Below are 18,205 nucleotides of genomic sequence, written 5' to 3' on the forward strand. Positions count from 1 at the left end.
TTACAGGAGAAAATAATCCTCTGAAATAATGTGAAAATGGAATGGGCAAATAATAATGCAACTGGAGCAGAAAACTATTACATCCACTCTCGGTTTGCTTCCATGCTGAGCATCTACTCTGCTTAATCTTTCCAAGAGCAGGCAAGAGTAGATACCAGTCCTCACCAAAATCTCTGCTCCCAGGTTTGTACTCCTAGTAAAACTGGTCATTACTTCTACAGAAAAGAAGTTTCCTCTTTAAGACAAGGCAGACAAAAAACCCCCAAAAAACCAAAAAACACACAAACAAACTTAAATCTGTCTGTTTATAGAACTCCGTATGTAAAGATACTATAGTGAATGATGAAGTATTAAATTATGCAGTGTGAGATGTAATGGAGTGAATTCTATTCAGTAAGATCACACACTACTGAAGATATGCAAAAAGCTGTGCTGCTGACTTTCAGTTGTCAAGCTACACACACACACACACACACACATATATATTGCTCATCTCATTATTTTCTACTGTCTCCATGTGTGATAACATGCCCAATGCTGACACTTGTCCTGTTCTCCCTGGAAGACCCTATATTAGCATGTAAATAGCTGGCAGATACGAGGAAATGAAAGCGAGGAAGAGCTCTTTAATTAACTTTAATCCTCTGAAAATCCATACAGCAATCTGTTCTGACAGTTTTCTACACAAGATCTTCTTAGGAGGTCCCTAAGTGCTGCCTGCAGATCACTGCCAGGCTGGAACGAGGAGAAAGAATGAACAAACCAATTTTGGAGACAATATTTAGGCATTTTTCTGCTATTAAATGATGACTGGTGACTGCCATCTGGCATTATCAGAGCTGTCATTAGTCTGACTCTGGATGGGAAACAAAGAGATGCCATAAGCAAGACACAGCACTTCACACCCGTCTGACAGCCAGTCCCCCGCCAGGGGTGAGCTGCCAGGGCTCACACACACTCACATCCACAAACACACACCCTCCAGCTCCTGACACCACAGGGGATGTACCTCTGTGCCCTCTGGCCCATGTTTTCTCAGCCTGGAGCAAACACAAAATCCTCGAGGTTGAAGAGCAAGGCAATTTCCTTGTTAGAAAACCTGGTGAAACGACTCTACAGCAGCATCCAGTCCTTCAAACCTTGAATGGCAAAACGGCTGGCAAGACTATAGAGGAGGGAGCTGAAATCATTCCTCAACGATTTACATCTTCCAAATGTGACAAGTGTTACTCAATCCTCTATTACAGGAAATTTCAAACAAATTTTGGTGGGGGAAAAAAATTAACTATAAATGGAAGGAGATTCAGCACCACAGTCTTTGGCAATACGAGACTGTCAAATAACTCTTACCTAGCAGGTTTAGATTTAGCTCTGGAAGTGTTATCCTGCTGGTTGATGGGAGCAGGTACAATTCTCCCAGAAAGGTCACTGGTTTCAGCTGTGCCAGTGACCACTTTGAGGACACTTATGTCTCAGAGAGCTGATCTACAGGATTCCCCAGAGAGCTGAACAAACTGAGCTCCCTGCAGGGTGACTGGGAGCAGATTATGAGGATGCACCAGCCAGAAAAGCAGGGTGCCAGCTCTCAGTGCTCTGGATTTATTGGGAGCTGAAGGAGGGAACAGCAGAACTTCTGAGTGTCCAAGAGGTAAATCAGAGGTAGCCTTGGCTACAGCCCAGAGTCACCCGCACAAAGAGCCTGGAGAGCAGGGGGGATACGGGAGGGAATTACATCAGCAGCCTGTTCTCCTGCTAAGACCTCCAAACCAATACAAGATAAATAGGCAGTAATGCATAAAACCCCTGAAAATCTACCTGATGAGGTGATATAAAAGGCAAGTAAGGCTGAAAAATTAGGACAATGTAGAAGTGATGCTTCTATAAGGCAAACCTCCAGTTTTTATAATGCAGGAATAGCTGTTAAGGCCAAGTCAGAGACCAAAGATATGCCAAAGGTATAAATATCTACCTGCCACACTCAGGTTCCCCCCATCATTTTCAGCCTAGATTTCCACATATTTTAAAAAATATAAATCAAAATAATGCATAAATACAAAACTGTAACTTACCAAATCTATTATTCCCAGAGAACTTAAAGAAAACAGATACAGGAATAACCAAAAGGTGCCTAGATCACAAGCATACCATTAAGCAAAGAAAACTGGTTATACAGCATCAGCCCATAGCTATCTACAGATCTGCTTCCCCAAGCCCATCAATTAGTTCTCACATTCCTATAACTTCATGTTCTCCTGCCAGTTGAACCTCACTAAGTATGAAGACCATATGTCATCACAATTCCACCTCCTAATTTTATTAATGCTGTAATATCAAGAGCAGATATCTCACTTTATTAATCATACCATATTCCAGTGCTAAAACATGCAGAAAATATCCAGCATGGCAACTTCAAATCTTGGTGACTGATAACGCTCAGGACAACACGCACTTTTATGAATACATAAGTACAAATTTCAATAAAATGACCTTTAACATGAGAGATTCCATTTAAGAAGGAAATCTCTACTGACACATAAATTACTTAAGATGAAGGTGCTCCTTCTAAGATTTACCTCACACAGACTAGTCCTTATACATACTGATCACTAATCCTCTTTAAACTATGCACTACTTCCCGCAGCTCTGAGAAGTCATGTTCTAATCTGATCTAAATTTTCCAGTAGAGAAACACCATGGAAGGTGCCCTTAACAGCAATGAAGACAAATAAAAGGTGAAATTTGAATAAGTTCATAAGAAACACTATAATCACATCCTCGACTAGTTAAAAGACTGCACTTTGGCCATCTGGTAAGAATACCTGGCACGGATAATGTCTGAACTGTGGCCTCTCAGCTTATCTGACAGCTGATGGCTGCATTTTAAATAAGTATGCAGCCACCAATCATAATTAAATAAATAAAATTTAATTATAAATTTTAAAGGGGCAAGAAAGGGGGGGAAAAATCCACAGAATAATACTCCAAATAAGGTATAACAGATTTGAAATATTCATCTGATCCCAGAGAACAAGACCACCCAGCTCCATATACTGCCCACAGCTGCACATTTCAGCAGGCTGATTCATCTTCAAGACAGACAGGAGTGACAGCAGCTGTGATCCAGTTACACTTTTCTTTGCCTGGGAATACAGTAATTTGTTTGCTCATTGCCACACTGTTAAATCCCATGGGATATTCAGATACTCATACAGGGAGAAGAAAACGAGCAGTTCCGAAATTGCTACTTGCAATATATGAACTTGCAAGACTATCTCATATCTTTACCAAAATTTGAAAGGAAATAAACCTACTGATCTCCGTAGATTTTTTTTTTTTTACATTACCAGTTTCATAAAGATGAAAATAAATACAAATATCAAAACACCGAAAGTCAGGATGCTTACATAAAGTGAGAAAAGGTCATAGAAATGTAAAACATAATGGAGAATTTCAAGTAAGCAAAGGCCACAGCAATAATATTAATTTGTATTTAAAAGGTAAAGAATTTCATCACACTGAAAACATAAAACCCCAAACGAACCTGTGTGTACAGAGCAATTCTTTGAGTCTATCAGAAGTCAGAAGCACAAGTGACTGCAGCTGCACATTCTGACTCTGACCCAGCAAAGATACAGACTCAGAAAAGAATCATCACAGTTGCTGTATTTTAACCAGAGAACTGAGATATTTTAACCAGAGAACTGATAAAGGCAGGTAAATGCTTCAAGAAATTAAACTGCACTAAGAAGATATAATAATAATCTCAAAGCTGGATATTCATCCAAGACCAAAATAACAAAGGTGTTAACAGACAAAAGGAATAGAATGATTTATCATTAAAAATGGCTTTTGTATTGGAGATACCAGGCAGCAGACATCCTCCTATCTGTTTTGAAAGAGGAGATAAGGTTGTTCTGGGAAATTAGAGTCATTGGCAAGGAAGTTTCACCTGAACATTGAGAAAATTAGTTGAGAAGGTTCAGAACTCAAAGCATCTTTTTTAGTTGAGTGTAACAAGATAAAATAGAGATAGATAAGCCTAAGCTTTTGTGAAAGTAATTTAAACTGAACCAGTTAATGATTCTTTGAGAACTCACAGGAGAGCGAACCAGTGAACTCAAGGTTTGAAAGTCTGTAGAAATGACAGAGCATCCCCGGGTTTTAATCATTATGTGAGAGCCAAATACCTGTTGGTAAGAGCTGGCTGATGGAGGAGCACAACATTCCTCCTTGCCATGGAAAGCAGGAGGCTGCACTGGGAATCAGAGCCAGAAGTTTCCTTCAGTACCATTATTAGTGTAGTGGAACACAGGGGCAAACAGCAAGATGTGAAATGACAACATAAAATATTAATGTCAGCAGAGTCTAGAGACAAGGGTGAGGCATTCTAGAGAACTTAAAAATATTAATAATGGGGAAAGAGCAAAGACTGATAAACAGCCTGAGCAAAATCACACACAAACACAAGTTAATGTAAAGAGGAAGAAAAAAAAATGAGATTTCAAGCAGTGTGCACAAAAGCAGGTTTTACACCACAATCTCCTTGGGATTTGACTTGGACACCCTTCAGAGCTATGATATCCTTACAGACATGCTGGCCAGACACAGCATGCAGAGAGGAGGGAAGGGACTTCAGCCTGTGCCTATAAACCAGGCCATGACTTCCACAAATAAAAGCACTTCAGCAACACAGCTCCAGGAAAAAAAAAATCCTTGTACTAATACAGGCTCACCAAAATGATACCAGATGCTTTCAGGGTATGACAAGACTCTGCAGATGTAGAAAATCAGTGAAATGCTGATGCTAACACAGTGGAGCAGGCGGTGTCAGGGAATACACACACACGTGCTACAGCAGAGGACTTGCTACCTGAAGGAAGGTCACTGTCACAGAGGTAAGGCACAAAAAACTGCAGTCTGCACTGTGGGACTTCATAAAAACACAAATATTCTCTGAAGGAGATACAATAAAGATTTAACAGCTCTTCCACAGTGTTCCTGTATGACTTGGGCTCAGGTCTTCAGCCCTTTTATTCAAGCATCTCTGTTCCCCATCCTCTTTCATAACTGAGATAACGGTGCTTCTCCACCCCACAGCAATGACAGAAGGAATACAGCAGCTCTAAACATCGAGTACTAATAAAATATGAGTGACAGTGTCATTCAGGTTCCCAAAATAGACAGCATTTAACCTTCATTAGTTGTTAACAGCTCTCATAAGTCTACCAAGCATTAATAGTCAGATATTTATAACACATTTACCTCCAGACCGAGTCCCAAGACAAATAAGAGAAAGGACAAGTAATGTATCAAGGTTCCTCCCCTCAGAGTTTCTTATCACTACTTCCTGGGGGAAAGAATTGCCAAGAAAAAGAACTCACTGGTCTGGATGAATAAACCTTGTAAGTCCCAAAGCTGTCCCTGGGGAGAGCAGCAACTGTGCTTGTTACACCTTAAAAATGCAGCAAAATGAGAAGACACCATTTTTCTTAAGTTGTATTTGCCTGAAGAATGTGAACTTTCTAATTTACATTTAATTTTATTAGTCTTCCTTATAGCATATTAAAAGTTAATAACAAATCAAAACTTTTGATGCAGATTGTTGGGCATTCCCTCATCCAGTGGAAGCAGAACCATGCACAGAACCCCAGCAGAGCAGGAACAGCTTGCAGGTTCTGTCAGCTGAGGACCATCCAAAATACAGCAAATTCTCCATAAAGCAAAGTATGACCCCCTGCCCACCAGCCAGGGTCAGCTGCTCTTACTGATAATTCAACTGGAAATGCCTACAGGGATGTTTTGGCTGCAATTAAGAGATCCAGTTTCTTCAGTGGAGCAGTTAGACATTAAAACTAAACCTGTGTAACTGCTGTCTGATGAGGGGCAACAATTCCACATCCCTGCTCCCTCTTCCTGAAGGAAAACTAGTCCCTCTGCAGAGGGAGAAATAGTGAGAACATAAACACTGACAAAGAAAACCCCAAACTCACCCTAGGTAGGTGAAATGTAATAAGACCTTCTGAGAAAGTCACAGCATTTTTGATAGGATGCAGATTCAGAGGAGTCAACTGGAGCTGGTCCCTTGGAGGGATCAAATAATTTCTAATGTTAGGGACTAAACCCCAACAGAGCACAAGACTTGATGCAGAAGATGCACCAACAACTGGAGCAGAAGGAGCTTCAGAACCTCAGAAGTCACTAATCCATGTCCAGGCAGAGAGGAAAGCGAGGCAGGGAAGATGTGCACATTTAATTACCTCTGGATTTCTGTTTTACGTGTGTTATCTGAAGGAAAACATCACATTCAGAACTTATGTTTTACATCCTTCAGCTTGTGTGTACCTCTAGAGAGTTAAGCTATAAACCTGGCTATTATTTACAGCTGCTCAGGATCCTATTTAGGGTATTTTCAAGGGATTCAGCAGGGTTTTTTTTTCTCTTTTATGCAAGTAAAAAGCCAATATTGGAACGCAATGGCTACAAACATAGCCTCAGGTTAACACCACACATGACAAACTCGTGTGCATAGACATTACATAAGAAACATGTTGGTTCACATAAAAGGAGGGGGTGGGTTAAAGAGCTTTCTGGGTTTTTTTTTTTAATAACTTCTTTGGTAGAAAAGATTCCATTTCAAGCTTTTAAAGTGTGATGAACATGCTCCATTATGAACCACTCAGAGCTTCCAGTGACCTGCACCTCTGTGATGGTTCCACCACAGGGAGAAAGCACAGGGATGAGCAGAATCAGTCACTCTGCTGCTACAGAACACACCTTCAGGGAAGAAATGGCCACTAAGCCTGCCCAGGAGCGGAGAGGGTTGTTTAGAGGTACATGAAAGCAGGCAGGTCCTTGCAGAAGGCAAATCACCTGGGCTGCTCAGCAAAGCTGTGCCCGGATGGGACACTGAGGCAGAGCAAGAGGAATGCGCGGCTGCTGCCGTCCCTCAGTGTTTAGGGAGAACAAGGAATGGCTCTGAGCAAACTAATAGCTTTTTGGCTTTAAACTGGGAGGGAAAGGAGAAAACAAACAGATGATTTGCTTGGCATTTTGCTAGAAGCAAACAGAAGAGCTGAGATTTACTTAAGGCGCTGCAGAGAGAACTGGAGGTGGCAAATAAATTGCTTCCAGGGAGACCTCCAAGCACTGAGGTGGCACAGGTTACCCCCATCCTCCACAGCCTCATGTGTAGAATGAGTAAGAGAAGGATGATGGTCAGGGATACAGTGGTTAAAATAGGGAGTGGGAGAGATGTCACTGTAGTAAGTACAGCCACTTGTTCATGTTCACTTCATGCAAAAGGTCAAAAATTCTCTTGTATGGTGATTTTCATTTTTAAAAAACAACCCAGAGTGGTTCACAAGCTTTTTTCCCCCCAGCATCAAACTCTTACAATATACTATCTTAATAAAGATCTTCATGTTGGAAAGGGATAAAAGAGGCATTTTGTTTTGATTTCATTATATCTCCTGAAATTGCTTTTTTCTTTCTGCATTTTTTTCTTGTCACTCAGTTGTGGTGGCCCTCACCGAGGGATAATGCAATAACACTTCTGACAAGGTCAGCTTTCCAATAACTTGGTAAATGGCATTTCCCAATGACAAAACAAGCACAGCTTCTCCTCTTTTGTAATTAATATAATAGAAATGTCAACCCAGAAACTTGGTCTCCAAAGGTAGTATGTTATTGACAGAAAATTAAATTATTAAAGCCAGAAAGTGTTTCCTTATCTGCAAAACTGAAAATGCTATTTACAGAGTAGAACTACTGTTACAAGCATAAAACATAAAACTCATGCAGCTTATATGTGTGTCTGAAAAAACAGCAACTGAGAAGAGTCACATTGCCTAAATTGCTAATTCAGGCAATAGATCATTTTGAGAACTACACACCCATTTTGGAAAATCATTTTGCACATGCCCTGTAGAAGCACATGATTCTGTGCTGTGTGCATGGACTGAAAGAAATATTACTTTACATCCATGCTTTTCTTTATTTAATCACGTGCTCAAAGGGAGAAAGGGAGTAAGAGTAATTCCTGTCCCTGAAAGGGGAATGAGTTCTTGGCTCTGCCCCATGGAGACTTCAGGCACAGCCCGTGCACCTCACTCCAAACCTATGTGCTATGCAGTCAAGTAGGTCAAAGCTTTCCCTAGGACCTGCTGCTTGTTGTAATCTGAATCTCTCCTTCAAATGCACACAAGGACAGTGAGCCCCAAGTCCTGTCACCCGTTTCTTTCTATATTTAGATTTTACAGCTCAGGACAGGCAGATGTGAGCTCCAGAGTGCCATCGGTGGGGTGGAGATAACCCAACAGGGGAAGCTGTGCTCACTTCTCAGGAGGAGCAGAGGTGGGGGGAAGAGTATTCAGCTGCAGCAAAACAACAGATCCTGCAGTTACAGCACGGGCTGGCACTAGCAGAACACAAATTTTTCTGTGAAAAACATTTGCCAAACCCAGCCCCCCAGGTGTCTGCAGCTCCCAGGCACAAGATCAGCACAAACCTTCTCAAACGCTTGCAGGAAAGTGATCAGTTTGAAAATGCTCCTCTCTTCAACTACTTTCACTTTAACCACTTTGTCTCAATTCCTTACACACAGTCTCATGGCACCCAAAGCAACATGGACTAGAAGACCAAGTAGGGTGGAGTCTCTGCTTTCCCCAGTGTTGCTACAGGAGCAAGCGCGTGGGATGATACGGCACTGGAATAAGCCCATTGCACTTTCTACAGACCCAACACAATGGCAACCAAAGGAACACATCCACTGGAATCCTTGGATTTCACTACCTGAGGAGAGTAAAGGAGATGCAGACACAGACAGATATATTGAAACATTGCTCTGGTTGTGCTTCCCTGCGCTTAACAAGCAGCTTGGATGCCCTGCAGGGTTGTAGGACCTTCCTACACACAACCTCTACAAACTAAAACTCTCCTACAAAGACATCTCCTCCTCCCAACAGAAAGAAAGTTCAACATCACCTTGATGTAAAAAGCTTATCTTCTTTTCCTGGCTCATGCTCACACTTTACCTGTTGATCCCTTTCCAAATTCTTGACTTCAAAAAGGTAGTGAACTTTCTAGGGAAATCCCAAACCTCTGGATTCAGACAGACAGAAAATTAAACCTTAGTTCCCCCACTGTCCCAAACCGGTTCTAGTTGAAGAGGCAAGTTTATGGTTAATATTCTTCACTGGTCCTGGTCTAGATGCCCTATAAAACACTAAAAAAAACCCAGCAGCTGTTCTGTATATTGAGAAACATGTATTATAGTAATCTCATTACATCAATCAGAATTCATTAACTGAAACTAGACCAATTCTTCAAATTTTCTATCATTTCTACTAAATAAATGTTGATGACTCTATCTGAAATACTACCTAAGCAAATGTGTTCATAAAAGAGGGAACAGTACATTTCTCCTCAATGCAACAAATCATGGGTCAGAGACCATTTCCATGATGCTTTGTAAAACCTCATTTGACTTCTAATATATTCATCAATTTAAGCAATGCTTGACCTGAGATGTTGTGAACACACACTGAACAAAACAGTCCGTACTGCATGATCCTGTGCCAGAAGTAATCCAAAACTCCTTAATTCTCCAGACAGTCCTTCGGTTTTCTAAAGATTTTGGGGCTTCATTTGAAAGGATGCTCTGACTGGTGTCTGAGTAGTGCAGCTGTTCTTACCAGAGGCTCACATCACATGTTGAAATAAGCTACTGTGCAATTACTTAATTATCTCTCTCTCCTATCCTTTAAAAAAATCCACTGCAATTCAACTTGAAGCAAACCCAGTTAATCCAGTTTTATGGCTGAGAATTAAAACAGAGAGAAGTCAGAAATTCAAAGCTGCAGTTCCTGTGGCAATACCACCACTCTAAGAGACACTGATATTAATGCCTTCAAACTGTTAAGTATTTGAGGAAAAAAGAAAGGAAAAAAAAAAAAACCAACAAAAAAAAAACCTTTTCTGCAGCTTATCCTTGCTGGTATTTCAGAGCCTGCTGTTCAGAAATCCTATGCCCCTTCCCTGTCCTTGGATGCTGCCCAAGCCCATGCCCAGGCACCTCACTGAGCCCCTCTTGCTGTCACCCTTCCCTCGTTTGTGAGGCACAGCAGTGAGGTTTGTTCTGCCCGACTTCCCCCAACAATAACTCCCTCATTCCACCCATCCATCTTCCCGCCTGCTTCTCTGCCAGACCCGCTCAGCCATCCTTCATAATTCAGAGCTGAGGAGCTAAGGAATAAATGTTACAGCACACGCATCAAGGGAACTATAACTTTGAATTACCTGACCTGGGTGAGTTTAAATTCTCAGCCATAACATTGGATTAACCTAATTTCTTTTTATTGAATATTTTACCTTTAGAAGTCCTACAGCCCTTTCTCTCGGAGAAATATGAGAACTGAAGGTCATATAAATTCTTTTATGGGTACATTTCTAATTTTCATAATATAACCTCTTAGCATTGAGCATTAATATCTAGTGGTGGCAGAACAAAGCAGAAGCCAGTCAGTATTCTGGGGGGGAAAAAAAAAATAAATAATCACATTTCTATTGTTCTTCACAAATGCCTCATAAAATAACACATAACTTTAACTTTGCTTCATATTCTGAATTGTTATAAAATTTTAAAAAACTCTCTAAACACGCTGCTTAAATAGAAATTATGTCAGATATAACATCAATAGAATACAGAGGCTGTCCTTGTGCCTCCCCCTCAAAAACATCAGATATAAAGATAATAATGAACTCCATATTTTTATCATTACAAGGTTTACCAGATACATAAGGCAAGGGAAAAAATTACACAAAACTGATTCCAGAAAATTGCTAAGATAATTTTTATGAGCTCTTTTATGCTTCTAAAGGGGAAGAGGAAGCAAGGCCCATGAATCAATTCATCTTCTGCCTCCAGGCTGGTCATTTGAACTAACACTCAGCAATTCCACATTGAGAGCCCTCAGGTGATGAAGCTCTACTGTAACAAAGCACACCACCTTCATCCTCCGTGGGACAAATTCCTACAGGTACCCACACAGGTACACAAAGTAGAATATCCAAAGTCAGGGAAAAGGCAAATTTATCCCCCAGCTATGAAGAATTAGGGCAACAGCCCAAGAGCAAAAGCTCTCACTAGAGAGGATGCAGTGGAAAGCGAGGAGGCAAGGGCAGACTCACTCCCAAACATCTGCAGTGCCCACAGCCCATGAACAAGCTCCAGCATCTCAGAGCCAGATTCCCTCAACAGATATAGAGATATAGACTGACAAGTTAGAAACTAAGGGAACTCTTGGGCTTTGAAAAGCCATTTTGGAGCAGGATAAACAAGTGAGAACTCAACAACTCTGCACTGAGTAAAAACAAGTGAGTAGTAAACCTATGACCAAATCAGGCCAAGTAAGGAACAACGTCAAAAGAGAAAACAAAGCAAAAGAAAAGCATGCACCGCTCTGGGAGCCATCACCAGCAAACACACACTCTCCTGCCTTCCAGAAATCTGCAAATCTCACTAGAGAATCAGTAACATTTTCTGGTTTAGTTTAAAGATACTTCCTCCTCCCAGATGGTCTTTGTGCACTGCTTTGAAACTACTATGGCCAGCCTCTTCTCCAAACACATCGATTTCAGCTCTCCTTATTCATTCTTTATTGAGAGATTCTGCAATTGTGTTAGTAAATGATATTAGCAGGCCCTGTGGAACAACCTGTTTCAAAGGAAAATGGCTTGTACTCATTTTATTCTGGAAGACAATTGCCATTTGCTTAATATAGCCATGATATTTTACTGAGGTAATTATACTCTTAGCTATCAGTAACAATTAAACCCTTAGATTGAGGTTGCTTAATAAAGGTCTCAAAATAAATAACACATTCCAAACACAGTATTTTAAAATGTCAAGCATGCAAATAAGATCTTGTAATGAATATAAGAAAGCATCAAGTATAAATCAGCACAGAGTCAGTTTGTCATTGTACAAATCTCTGCAAAAATTGCCACTTTGTGGGATTCTGCTCAGGAAGCTACAAAAGCTACAAAAAGGGCAGTGCTGCAGATGAAACCATTTCAATAAATACTATGGCTGGTTCATGGCAAGACCAGGGTGGAGCCACCAACACTGCTGTGCTTCTCTAGGTGCTAGGCTGAGTGACTTGCATTGTACAGTCAAGACTATGCTGAGGCTGATAAAATTTATACTTGTTCTTTGGTATTTCCTGTAGCAATTTCCATGAAAACTAGAGTTAGACCATTCCATTAGAAGCTAAATAAAAAACTCCAGAACAGACAAATTAGAGGGCACAGTCAAAGGAGAAAAATCACTCTCAGACTCTGAGATCAGGTCAACAGATCCTAGAAAGCATTAGATATGGAAGGCAAAAAAACTCAGTATGCTTTATCCAGCAATCCAGACACTCCTGTAAAAACCACAAACACAAAGCCCAACAACCACCCTGCATGAGGCTGAACTTGGGATCCATCTAAAACCAGCTTGCAGAGGAGAAGATTATTCATAAAAGCACCTACCTCATCTCTGACCTGATGGTCCTCATCCATTAGAAAAGGCACCCTGCAAGAGGAGTCTGGGAATTAAAATTGATGATGCTACTGGATACTAAAAATTACAATTCAGCAGCAATCTGCTCCAAGCCCCAGCACTCCACAGGCAGCAATCACCTCTTTCCCTCTGTCCCACAGCTGTTAATGGTCTTCTGTCTTCTTCTGCTCTTATCCTCCTCCACCCCTAACTACCAAGCACCCTTCTGCTGAAACTATTTAACTGATTAACGCAATCAAGTTGAAATTAGAGAAACCTGTGCTCAATCTAAAAGGCTGCTGAGTCTCCTTCAAACAGTCTTGTCTCCCTCTTCTTAGACATGCAAGATGGTCTAAGCAAGCACTACTTCAGCCCACAAAACTGGCCTTGCTGAATCTCTGAAGACGGAGAAGTGGAATTGCTTTAAAATGTATTTATTTGCAGGCATAAAAATGAATATAATTTCCATGAGTTTATAAAAACCTATGAAGGGGAGACACGGTGAGCAGAGGGAAAGGCTTGGCAAGGGTCAGGCTGACAGCAGTTAACAGTCATGTGTAGAGCAGCAGCACAGCTGGTGATGCACGAGCAACAGCACTGCTGAAATGACATACACAGAGTCATGAAGTGGATTGAAGGAAGGAAGAAGTATCATAGCAGCCAGGGAAAGCATTCCACACTGCTCACAACCCAGAGGAGAGGCTCTGCTCTGCCCCAAAGCCAGTGTGCTACCTGGATGCAGAGCAGAGCACAGGTATCATACCCAAAAGAAGGTCTGTCACAAGGATCTGTTTGCCAGGGTGGTTCTTTTTCAAGCTACTGAGTGCAGTACTGACTGCAATATTAACAGCTAATTTTTTACATATCCCAGGAAAAGAGTTAATTCACCTTCTTCGCTGAGCCCTCAGAACTCTAAGATCCTTCCTTGAGCTTTAAAATTATCTATCTACCTCTTAAGAAAAAACATAATGCAGTATCCAGTATGACAGAGAAGCCATCAGCATTATTTTAAACCTTTACTGATTACAAAACAAAGCAGATGGCAAATCAAGTCATGAACTCCGCATCTGCCATGCTTAATGAACAGTTTAATTACCTAGTCCCATTTCAGATGCATCTTTGCCACTCTCAGCTCTGGGAGTCACTAATATACTTCACACTGACTGATATCTCCAGGAACATGTGGTATCAACAGTCAGCTGGAGTTGGTTAATCAATACTTGTTTAATCTCCAACTTTTATGGTGATGGCCTAAATTATGCCTCAATAGAAACAGATTTCCTATCCCATCACATGATCTGGTTGAAAGCTCAGGAAACAAAAGGGAATTTTTCAGCCTCTTCTCTGGGCAGCAAAGTACCCAAAGGCAGACGAGTGCACAGACGGGAAATAAACACAGTGAAACAACAACATCCAGTACAAGCAGATTAATTCACTCGTTGCATTATGCCTTATCTGAGAGCAAGGGATGCAATTATGGCAGTGCGCATTCACAAAGTTACATTTTGAGAAGTAAATTGGACTCATTTGGAGTAAGTTAACTGAAATTGGGCTTCACATTTTGAGTATTGAGCTTCCTGTGAAGGATCACACACCGGCTGCACAAAGCAGGGCATTTTGTCTCTGGTCAGACCTGCTGCACGTGGTATAGGATGATCCTACTCACTCTGCAGCTTCATACATTCTTTCCATGACATACTGACTCAGATAAGGACTTTCAGAAAGGGTTTTTCATTTTAGGAGACTTCCGTGTCATATAAAATTTCCTAAGAGATTTAAATTTTAGCCATTCAGTAGCAGAACTGACTGTTTTTAACAAGCCCACTCCATAAACAAAGACCAGGAGTTGTGTGTAATGCTCTCAGAAAAAGAGAAATACTCACAAGCTTAAGAACAACACAAAAGTCAAATACAAAACTGCGTGGGTAAACATGGCATTCAAAACAAATACAGCAGGATATCAAACAGGAAAAAGGGCAGAGGTGGACTAGGTCTTTCCCCAGCATTTCAGGTATCTCCAGTACCACTGCATCGCAACTACCTCAGGTAACAAAGGAAAGATTAAAGATTTCCCTAAAAAACTCTGAGCAAAGGCAAAGCAAAAAGACAGCAGAACAGACAGCAAACCCAGCCAGGCAGATCTCTGAGAGAGTGAGTGAATGCATCCCTTCAAACATCAATTTCTGTTTCATCACCTTAAGTGAAGAGAGTGACACTCCAGGAGAAACCTTCCAGCCATCAATGTCTGAAAGCCTCGAGGGTGTCCAAATCTAGTCTTACGTTTCACTGAAAACATGTAAATCAGAAAACTGGATTTACAAGGACATATGGGACAAAGTGATCAGCCAATATGTTCTAAACAGCAGTTTGTCAACAGGAATAATCGAGATGCAGCTCCTCCTCCAGCCCACTGTCAGCAGTGGAGTCAATGGGGCTGGACCACTGCACTAACACATCAAAGACTGGAGAATGCTGTTCTTCAGGTCTGCCAGGGAAGAGAGACTTGTAGTGATGCACTGAAGTATCCCAGACTGACAACTGTCTCAGTTCCAAGCAGTAAACCAACTGGAAAGGCCCAAGTAAGATCAAGAAAGCCCCAAAGAAGCAAATGAAGCGAGGAAGCAAGATAAGGACAGAGAAGTTAAATGTACTGAAATGGAAATATGAGACCAACTAAGACAGACAGAGACTGTGGCAAGTAGCAGCTGAACAAGTGAGACAGGTAGTCTGTAAGAGCCACAAAGTACTGCTTGAATCTTGAGGAAAAAAAATCAGTAGCCATAAAAGTAAGGTGAGAAGGAATCAGACTGGCAAAGCAAGGACCTCCTGAAGAGAGTACATTTACTACTGCAATATTTGGTACTGCTGTTAGGAAATGAAGAACAACTTACTCTTTTCTATTGATCTTTTAAAACATATTCAAGGTTCTGAGACTTCCAATTGGCTTCCAATGTTCCAGTTTGAGCCCACAGAAAGGACAACTGTTACTGCATTAAACTCGCACTGTAAAACACATCTGATGCCTTTCAGACCTTATTTGCTCAGCATACAGGAATAGATTCACTGCCCTGGTGGAGGGTCAAACATACACAAATGCAAAAGTCATACTATCAAAAGCAATAGCAATTCAATCAAATATATAATAGTCTCCCCCAAATTAGATTTTCACAGTCCTATTTAACAAGACAAAGCTTCAGTAGAGTGAACTCATCTTTTCCATTCTCAAATTTCATAGAAGCACGCTGTACTGCTGATGCCACTAATTAGATGATTAAATACCATTCTAGGTGATATGCTTTCAATGTAAAATAATTATTTTTGACGGGCAATATATTTGCTCAATCTCATTTTAAATCACAATATCAGACTTTTTTAATTAAATGAAATTCCTTCCTCTGATTTTGCATGAGAAGAGCAACCAGCAGGAGAAACAGTGCCAAGGATAGATTGTCCAAGTTCCATAATGCATGTATTTCTTCACAAAGGACCCCAGCATTCTCTGGGTGGAATATAAATTTTCAGAGAACAGCAAAGTCTTTATTCCTCTAAAACAGGTCAGTTGAGGAACCACTGAGCACACTGAAAACTTTCCCTGTCAAATCAAAAGATTTTTTTGCCATGGTCTGATGAAGGACATTTCCAACTTTTCCTCTACTCCTCTTCAGGGGGAGAACAGCAAACAAAGCAAAGGCTTTGTCTTCCTAAATAAATCAGGGTACAATCCATTACATGACAAAGTACTGTTGTCTTTTTGTCCCGTACTTAAAGAAAAGTAATGACATTTTGCGTTCTATGACAAAAAGTGTTTCTGCTGAGCACTGGAAATAAGTTAACAAAGAGAATTTTTTAGAAACCATCTGAGAAACTTCCTTCAGGGCTGAGCAATCCAGCACAATGTTGAATAGCTGAGAAGGTCATAAAGGAAGGCTTTTTTACCGGGCTCAGTATCCACCTGTGTCATATCCAACCAGGCCAGTACTAAACCAGAACACCACTGAGGGCTGTCTGCTGCTGGGGGTAGGAGAAAGACTGAGGAGAAGAGAGGCCTTTTCTGTTTCCATGGAGAGAGTTTGGTCCATCCACCCTGATTGCAGTGCCTGCCTCAGTGTGAAGCAGAAAGAACTGCTGTCATTTTTCTCTTCTCACTTGTGTGACTCTCCATGGTATCAAATTCCGCAGTCGGAAGATCTGATGGAATATCCTCTTGTAAAGTGACTGCTTCATGCTTCAAGAGCCCTGCTTACTGCACCATATATCAGAGCTCCTTTGGCTCAACAATGACATGGAATTACACAGAACTGGACGCAGCACAATTAAAATCGATCAAAATGCTTTAGTTGACACTGAAAATTAAAGCCTAAAGCACAAGCAACAGAACAGTTCTCTTCCCTCCTTCCTCCCCACACAGGGATGTGCCTGGTTCCCTCACATGAGCTCTGACTACTCAAGTCTGACCTTCTGCACACACATAAGCTCATTTACGTGAGGAGCTTTATAAGATCAGGGAGACTGCTCAGATGAGGGAAGTTTTGCAAGGAATATTCTTGGAAAGTGAAGTAACTACCTTTCTCACTATAGTGAATTATTATTCCCTTTGGGGAAAGAGAGCTCTCAGAATTTAATATAAAATTTTCAATGCTCTACAGACTTCAAAATTATTGTATAGAATTTCATCACGAGAGCATACCTGATATAGGATGATGCAGCCTTCTTTGATATATCCTATAGAAAGAATCTTAAAACGAATTTTCAATTTACTGGTCTAGTGCCTGCCATTACATTCGAACAGACTTCCAGTATAAGAGGAAGGCAAATCTCTTACTCTCTGTAAATTGTTTTTCCACAGGAACAGTTGACAAGGTGCCGCCGTTTCACTCTCTTTAGGAAAGGAGGCAATGCAGCCAAAGCCATTATAAATTCCCTTCAGTGGCTCAAAACAGTCCAGCAACAACATGATTCAATTCTCTGCCCTCACACAGGTGCCAAGCCTGAGATGAAGTCACGTATCATCAGCATGAGCCCAGACGGGGGGAACACCAGCACAGCCCTAGCAGGCACTAGTATTTTTATTCCTACGAAGTCCTAAAGTCTCTTACAGCACCCCCTGTGCAAAGACCCCACAGCAACTCTGTAGTACCAGTTACAGAGGTGAACAAAGAAGAGATAGGAAGGACTGCACCTGGAGGAAAGAAAAAAAAGGACATGGGCTTTTCCAAACATGACCCAGAAACTCACCTTGGTGAGGAGCACCACACGTTTCTGCAGCCGCCTGACCAGCGCTTCCTGATGCTCACGTCTCTTCTTCTCATCCAGCAGCTGGCTCTGAACCCGCAGGATTTCTTCCTGTAGCTGCTGCCGGGCCTTCTCCAGCATTCGGGCACTAAGGAAGATAACACAGACCTGTGAATTCTTGACCACTGCCTCTTAGAGAGATGAGAAAAACCTGAGAGAAGCATCACCATGACACGGGACACCAGGGCTGGTGCCATTTCATCTTACGGCTGCGCTGCTGAAAACAGAATAGCTGCAGTCTCATTATCAGTTGTTGTCAGAAAAAGATATGAGAGAAGAACCATTCCAGTGACAGCCTTCTTGTGCAGCACAACACAATTACTGGAACCTCACACATACAAAGCATTTAAATAATTGTGTATCTGTTTCAAA

General features: G+C 41.3%; 1 protein-coding gene across 2 annotated transcripts in view; it reads right to left on the reverse strand.

The window, feature by feature from the left end:
- MAD1L1 (mitotic arrest deficient 1 like 1) overlaps positions 1–18,205 on the reverse strand; it is a 351,438-nt gene that overhangs the window by 231,412 nt on the left and 101,821 nt on the right. For both annotated transcript variants that reach the window (XM_027738492.2, XM_039383691.1), the window contains exon 11: positions 17,777–17,921. In XM_027738492.2, coding sequence (XP_027594293.1) covers positions 17,777–17,921 — 145 coding nt within the window. The remainder of the gene's footprint in view (positions 1–17,776; positions 17,922–18,205) is intronic.

The sequence above is a fragment of the Pipra filicauda genome, unplaced genomic scaffold (genome assembly GCF_003945595.2).
Source record: "Pipra filicauda isolate LSUMZ 115617 unplaced genomic scaffold, ASM394559v2 scaffold31_size4109673_pilon, whole genome shotgun sequence".
NCBI classification, from domain to species: Eukaryota; Metazoa; Chordata; class Aves; order Passeriformes; family Pipridae; genus Pipra; species Pipra filicauda.